Genomic DNA, 7,701 nt, shown 5'->3' with positions numbered 1-7,701 from the left:
TGACAATTTCTACCACGATCTACTGATTGAAATCCTTGATTTTCAAATTAAGATGGGAAGGTCAGGAGGTTTGCAAGCTGACTAAGTGGTGTGCATGACAATTTCCATTTTCCATAGCTTCTTGAACAAGATTTAAGATATCTGGTAACTTCTTGGTAAGGTTTCTCTGGTCGCATATGGAAAAAAAAAAAAAAAAAAAAAAAAGCACTCCTAATATTCCTATACCATATACTTCTTGATTTTTGACTTGTAATCATAACTAACATTTTTTTCCTTTTTATTATTGAATGAATTATTTTATCCATATATTTACAGAAGGCTGAGTAGACCGAAGTGCTGGCCACAGAGCTGAAAGAGAAGCTGTGAGAGCTGCCCGCACCAATTCCCACCCAATTCTAGCAACCAGGGATGAATCCCCTCAGCATCACCACTTAGCCAGAGGGAAGAAACTTGCTCCCCAGGGTTGCAGTAGAGTCCCATCACGGGGCACAATCGAGTTTGCTGCTGGCTGCATGCTGGCTAGTCGCTTCCAGGCTGCCTCTCCCACATGAAGGCTCGATGAGGTCACCTTCCAAGGTCCCTTCCCACCCAGGCTGTTGCAGGATCCTATGATGATTGCATTTTCAGCCTGGCAATAATGGTTCTTTCTCCTTAACTGTCAGTGGTCTGGTGACTTGTCCGTGGAAATGAACCCCTGCCTGTGGCAGGAGAGGATGCAGGGCAGCTCTTTTTCTGGGCACACCCTGGGCGGGTGCCACCTGTGTGCACTGAAAAGGGGGATGCTGAGGTGGCCTTTGTCCTTGGGGCCAACATGGGCCATGGGGCGAGAGCGTGCAAGGCAGGGCTGGAAAGCTTTCACAGTGTTTTTCTCTGGTTAGGTGAAACGGTGCTGTTGGAGATATCAGTCTGGCTCACACTGTTATCTCGCTGCTCTCCCCTCACCCTCATCCTGCCATGTTTTGGCTGAGGCATAGACATGAGACAGTGAGAGCCAATGGTCTGCACCCATGCACACCTAACCTCACCCTGCTGCAAAGGGGGAACAGAAAAAGATCTCTGCAGATATCTGTCTTTAATCAAGATGTGTTTCAGGTATTAAAGAAGCTTTGTAGAGAGAATGTCGGAGTCCAAAAGAGAAAGCAGGGTCCCGGGCCTTGGTCAGTGACAACTGGAAGGGGAAAGTGGGAAGAAGAGAGGTGAAGATGGTGCCTCATTCTCCAGAGTTCTCCTCGAGTGAAGGCTGTCCAGCATAACACGTTGGTGGGCAGGCTGCCTTACCTTTCCTGGGAAGTAGTCTGCTGGACCTGGGAGCATACCCGTGCCAGCAAGTTTGGTTCTTAGTCCCATTGAGTATTTGGGAGCAGCTCTTTTGTAGACATCCATTTCCACGTTGGCAAATGCCGCAGGTCCTGGCGTCTGCAAGAGAAGCAATGGGGTTGGTGGGTCCAAGAGGCAGTGTGGATTCTTGCCAGGCACCCACAAGTACTGTGCTGCTTTAGGTAGCTGGCCAGAGGAGCAGAGTGGGAGGTCTGAAGCCTTGGAAAGGAGAGCTCCTTGGGAAGAGAGGTAGATTCCCCAGAGGATGAGGGAGATTAGTGTCACTAGTGGCAGTGAGCTATACCAAGCCAAAGCTGCTGGTGTGGAAAAGTGAGGGACAGCAGGTGTTGGTGTTGCTGATAATAGCAGAGCCAGAGGCCCTGTGGCTTCTTGGGCTTTGCTGCAGGTGCAGGGAAGTGTGCAGGATACATGGGGATACGGCAGGCACTGGGGCCGTTCTGCCCTGAGGAGAGCAGCTGAGCTTCTGCTACTGCTGTGAGAGAGCAGAGAAGCACAGCTCACCTTTGCCAGGTCTTGAAAACAGCTCTGATACAGACTCTTCCACTTCATGGAGTAGCAAGGTTCAGCATGGGTGTACACTGTTTGGGGTCCCAGTACCCTGGGCAGGGTGTAAGTGCCAGGACCTGGAAATGGAATAGGAACAGAGCCTAGGTGAGTGCCCTGGGAAAAGATGCAATACCTGGGTAGAAGAGAGTGAACAAGCCAAGGTGGATGTGAGGAGCAGGAAAGCTATCCTGCCCCTCATCCCAGTGCCTCTGGCTTCCGCTGCATGCAGTGTGCATAGGCTGCTCAGAGCCAGAGCTGCTGGTTCTTCTGTGAGACGGGAGAAGTCGGTGCTCTGAGACAGCCAGATGCTTGTTGAGCACACACATGTCCTGCTGCTGCCTAGGTTTTTGCTAGGCCTGTTGAAGAAGCTGCAGCCCCTGCCTGGAGGACACGCTGACCCATAAGGGAACTTGTTTCCCCAAGTTCCATACCTGGCGTTCGGAAACCTTTTAAGTCCTTGGGTCGGAACTTCATGCTACTTGCCGGTGCAGAACTGTAGACATGTTTGTTGGCAGGATCCGTGGTGTAGTCACCTGGGACAGAGAAGGAGGTGAGAAAAGAAGTGAAGCTGGGGAGCTCACTGTAAGCCAAAGAGGAGAAGTCAGGAGGAGGTACTCAGTCTTGCTTGTTTCCTGTCTGGAAGTCTCTGCAGCCTACTCGGGGTATGAGCGGAGGGGTTTGTGCCCCAGAGGCACAGAATAACAGTAAGGGGTGCTTGTCAGGCCTGGAAGAAGGGCTGCAGGAATGCTACTCACTGGGTCCAGGGGTGACCAGAATCTTGGTCTTGGGACGTGCTGTCACATGTGCCGATGGAGCCACATGCTTCCCAGTCTTGGTGATGGACGAATGGATGAAGTACCGAGGACCTGGGGAGCAGCCAGCTGCGGCGGGATATTTGGTCCCTCGAAATGAGTATGCTGGGGCTCTTTCTCTGGTGGGATCATGAGCCGTGTGGCCTGGGAAGAAAAGCTTGTGAAAGGACATGTGTGTGCAACCGTGTAGCGAAAGGAAGTTTTGAAGTGGGAGCAAGTGATGTGCTGTGCCTCCCGCTGCCACTGCCTTCCTGTGATAGTTGGCTTACCTGTTGTCCCAGGGAGCCAGTACTTGGGACCCGGGGTGCTGAACTCTGCAAGGATTGGACCCCGTCGCGGATGAGGTCTCCAGGTGCCTACCCAGGGTCCCTCCATGCTGGTGGCTAGGGCAACTACAGGAAAAACAGGGGAGCTACCTAGGGGCTTCCCTGACACAGCCCTGGTACAGAGCTTTCTTGTAGCCCGGAGCAGGAAGAGAGTGAAACTAGCATCACGAAAGAAAGTGAAGGAAAGTAAAGAACAAGAAGTAGCAGATAGAGGATGAAGATAAGGAGGAATGGGGGGGAAGCAGCAAGTTAGAAGCAAAGATGCAGTAAAAATTCCCAGCTGTGCCCTCAGGCAGTAATTGCATTAATTGCTGGCCAGGCCAGCAGCAGTGTAGAAGCGCAGTGCTGGCCTGGCAGGGAGGTTGCCTCTGGCACGTGTACACACAAACTTGCTCAGCTGGAGTGTGACCCTGCCTGGGGGAGGTGCAGGGAAGGACACCAGCTCCTCAGTGACATCATAATCCATTGCTGGGTGGGTCCACCATGATTGATGTTCATCAGCAGGTGACATCTGAAAGGGCCATTCTCACCCAGTGATGAGCAAAACCCACTGTGATGCTGAGACCCTCAAGCTGTTCCTGCTGTAGCACTGCCATATGCCTGCAGGGCTCCTCTGGGGCTGGGCATGGGGCTGCCATGGAACTGGCTCAGACTGGTGTGGGGCAGCTCATGTTTGTCCTCAAACAGGCCTGCATGTGTCCTCATGTGTACAGAGACCCAGCACAGTCCCTTTCTAGCCCAGCAGTGCTTGAGCACTGGGCTTTTGTCAAATGGGTTCTGTCTGACTGCACTGCTGGCCTCAGAGCTGCGAGCGCCAAACTGCTGAGAGCCAACAGAAGCTTCCTCCTCAAATGGTCTTTTAGACCTGCTCACTCTAATTCTCACCCTGTACCATAGAAACCTGAGGAGAATCCTTTTACATCACTACTTAGCCAGAGGAGAAAAAACAACCTTCCCAAAAACCGGAAGAGTTAAACAGGCTTCATCTCAAACTTTTCACTTTTCTTGCTTTGGCCCTTCTATTAACTCCTGCTCTGGGGGGAAAGGAGTGAGTAAACATCTGACCTGGCTTAGCTTTTGTCCAGGCTCAGCAATTGAGCTCCTAAGTCTTATTTAGCAACAATGTAAGAATGGCCTTCTTTGGGGGGTCAATAAATGTTGCAAGTTAAATGTAACTGCTGCTTACTGTGCCTTCCGGCATTTACAATGGGAGATCCCCTGAAAGGAGCTGGGGAGTTGATAGTGTCCAATGCCCAGCTTGTGCTTTGTATCTTTTGATGCCTTTCCAAGGTCTCTGTGCTACGATCTTACTGTTAGAGAAGAAGAACTGAGCAAAGCTATCAATAATCTCATTTGTTCTGGCCTCTCCATTTGAGGGCCCCCAGTGTCTGCATCATTCTTCAGATGCTGCCAATGTCTTCAAGCAGGTTTCCCTCTTTAATGCCCTCTTCTCCAGGTTGTTTTGGGAGTCCATGGTCACTAGGATTTTCAGTGTTGATGCTTCAGGAACACATGAACTCTTTCAAGGTTTTTCTGGGAGGACTGGACAGAGTTAAGTTTCATTATTCTGATTTTGCCAATAGTGTGTGAATGTCTACGCCTTTAGTAAGAGTGCTCCCGCCTGGTTTTTCTGTCCCTAGATTTCATGACTCTTTATTAATAATACCAGTCATTACCCATGCTTTGTTTAGTGACCCTTTAAGGTTTTCAGTTTCCAAGTTTTTATCATTTGAGACCCTTATGGCTTTTCTTTGATTGCTGTGCTACATGGGCTGTGGTTAATATAGCACCCATTAAGAAATACACTCTGAATCATATAAATTGTGATTTGAATGGAGACGCTGTGGGTGAGGTAAAACAATGGAGTGACAAACCAGTTTAGGAGACATAAGAGTCCTTTAACACAAGCTGATTTGTAGAGTGAAGGGCACTTAAACTTCAAAGGCACACACAGGTAGAATTTTTTCCCACTGGTCAAGTACTCATGCAGTATAACCAGCAGTTTTCATAACACTTGCAGTCTTTGATACACTAAAAAAATCATGTATGAACTTGCTCTCTTACTGTAGGTGAAACAGACATTGAGAAGACTGGCAAGAGTTAATACATTACCAGTGCAGCTTGCTAATCACATTTTTTGTTGGATTATATTAGAAATGCCAGCATTAGTTTATGAGGCTTAACTAGTTCTTGTGTTCTTTGTGACGTTCACCTGAATCTTCTTCATCCATGTTTTTTTCTTCCTGCTTTCATCTGCATTCTGTATCAGTGCAAAGTTATCTATTAAGTTTTGTTTAGAAGATGCTTTGGAGCCTACTGATGGCAGGTCCTCCAGACTTGGGGCATTGTTTTCACTCTGGAGACTTAAAAAACAGCCATTCCAGTAAACAGCCTTCTTGGGTGATGGTAAGTTAACTCTAAAGCCTATTGGTAACAGCTACAGAGGAAAGCTCTGCAGTGGTTTGGAGGTGTTAAAGCTGGAACCCAATGATAACAGCTCCCCCAGAAGCATCCCACAGAAGGGGGCATTTACCCTGGAGCCTATTGATAGCAACCCCAAGATCCATCCCTTGTGCAGAGCATTCAAAAATGAAGGGGACAGCCCTCAGCCCAAAGGCTGTTTCCCAGAGATGCCATCAGTAGGCTCCAGTGCCTAGAATGAATGAAAGCTAGAAGTTTATTCACATAATCTATGGGTAGCAATAGGCAATGACTTGCAAAACAGGATAAGTTAGTGGTATTGAAACTGGCAGAGGGTGTACCATATTTAGCACATTTTGAATATACTTAGCATATTTAATTTCAAACTTCTTAAAAGGTTATGCTGTAATTGATCTGTGTTTAGTGAGAGCATGGAAGAATGCTGCTGGAAGTTGTAGCCTGTAACAACACAAAAGGATGGCAGAATTAAAAGATGTCTATTAAGACTGATTAAGCTCTTCAGAAGTAATTACTGTGTGTGATATATTATTCACAAATAACTGGATACCTATACATTTTCACTGCATGTTTCAAGATCTTTGTACAGTGCATTTTAGGAAGTGACACAGTTGGATTAATTAAAACAAAAATTAGTGTAACAGACTTTACATGTATGTTTCAGAGATAATTTCAGTGATGCGGAGGATCCCTGCTGTACCCACAGCTCCCAGCACACTACATGCTGCTGCAGTCAAATATCAAATTGTATGAGCTCTAGTGTATGCCATACTAGATGCCTTCTTTTGAAGGAATAAAAGGAAAAAAATATTAAAAATGTCAGCAATTAAGTTTGATCTAGTTCCAGCTTTTGGGTTTAAAAGAGATGGAGGCTTAAATAACTATAATTTTGAAGGCTTTCATATCTGTGCAGTTTCCATTCTGATTCAATTAAGGACAGAATTTTAGGTTTTACCTCCCATCAGCAAGGTCATCTTAACAATTACTGAAAATGTTTAGATAAATTTGTCTGGTTTTGTTTTTCCTGGTACTCCACTGTGGACCTTTAACAGCAGTGCTCCAATGCTAAGAAATACTACTCAAAAGTTTAATTACATGGAAGTGGCAAGAAGTACCCACCATGAGCGTTTTTTTGGTTCAGAGAACACAGACTAGACTTACCAGACCCCACTGTACCTCTGTTTTTTAAGAATGTTAAGCATTTTCGTTGACATTGATTCCACTAATGTGTTTAGTGTTAATTGTGTAAATGCACTTAGAGGTCCTGAGGCTGCCTCTATATGCCCTTCAAAACTGTAGAACTGCTCCTTCAGTCTAGGGACTCATACATTAATGTTTGCCGGACCAAACAGTATGACAGATGCTTTTTGACATCAAAATGAAAAATAAAAGAGAGACATAAAATCCAAGTCACTAATTACATTTTTGTTCTTAGAATATATGATGATAACTGTATGTTCATAGGAGAAATTAATTTGATTTTCAGCTCTAGTAATTAAATAAATGCCATGTATTTAATAAATCCAAAACAAATCTTGAAAACAAAAATTTGAGGTTGCACAGGCATCAAAATCTATGATATCACATAACTTATGGTTTATACAACCAGGAACTGGCTTGTACAGCTCTAATCCTTCAAGGGAGACCATGATATATGTGGAATAACTATAAAAACTAGCATGGAATGGGAGAATATGTTCTATAGCAGGGCTGTGTTTCTCTGTTTCTAGCTACCCTCTATATGTGGCTAGCGTAGGGAAAGGTGTAATGCTGGCCCCTTCCTCTCAGCCCTTTTGTTGAGTTGAACGGACCTGCTCACTAGGGAAAGAAATGCATGCCAAGCACAACTTGGCTTCGGTTTACTGCAGAGCAAGGGGATAATCCAAGGACAGATCAGGAGTCTCACTATGCAGCATCTTCTTCAGGGCTTCTAGCCAGTTTATACCAAATAAACTATTACATTCATTTTACATCAGTTAACATTTTTACTTTGATTCTTCAGTTACCTTAGTGGAAAAAAAAAATATATTTTTTTTATTTTCATGTAAGATAGCATAGGCTTGAAATTAAGTCAGTGATAGGTAATTTTTTTTTTTTAATAATCATAGATTTATTGATGACCTTTTCAAATAAAAAGCAGAAAAAGAAAATTATCTTATAAAGTAAAGAATATTATCCAAGGGGGAAAAAAATTAGTTTGCAAGAAGAGTATTACCTCCTATTTTTGGAATTTCTCTAAG

General features: G+C 45.3%; 1 protein-coding gene across 1 annotated transcript; it reads right to left on the bottom strand.

Annotated features, from left to right (window-relative positions):
* Window positions 1–1,072: 1,072 nt before the first annotated feature.
* On the bottom strand, window positions 1,073–3,077 carry LOC120754457 (outer dense fiber protein 3-like). Its single transcript, XM_040068025.1, has 6 exons — window positions 2,966–3,077; window positions 2,640–2,840; window positions 2,316–2,417; window positions 1,840–1,961; window positions 1,279–1,416; window positions 1,073–1,168 (listed from the first exon to the last, which is right to left on the bottom strand). Exons 1-6 carry the CDS (start codon window positions 3,069–3,071, stop codon window positions 1,073–1,075), a joined length of 765 nt encoding a protein of 254 aa, XP_039923959.1. The 5' UTR covers window positions 3,072–3,077.
* Between the last annotated feature and the right edge of the window lie 4,624 nt (window positions 3,078–7,701).

Source organism: Hirundo rustica, chromosome 6, assembly GCF_015227805.2.
Source record: "Hirundo rustica isolate bHirRus1 chromosome 6, bHirRus1.pri.v3, whole genome shotgun sequence".
In the NCBI taxonomy this organism is placed as follows: domain Eukaryota; kingdom Metazoa; phylum Chordata; class Aves; order Passeriformes; family Hirundinidae; genus Hirundo; species Hirundo rustica.
Note: the sequence above shows the minus strand (reverse complement) of the source record. Positions and strands in the feature narration are given on the sequence as shown.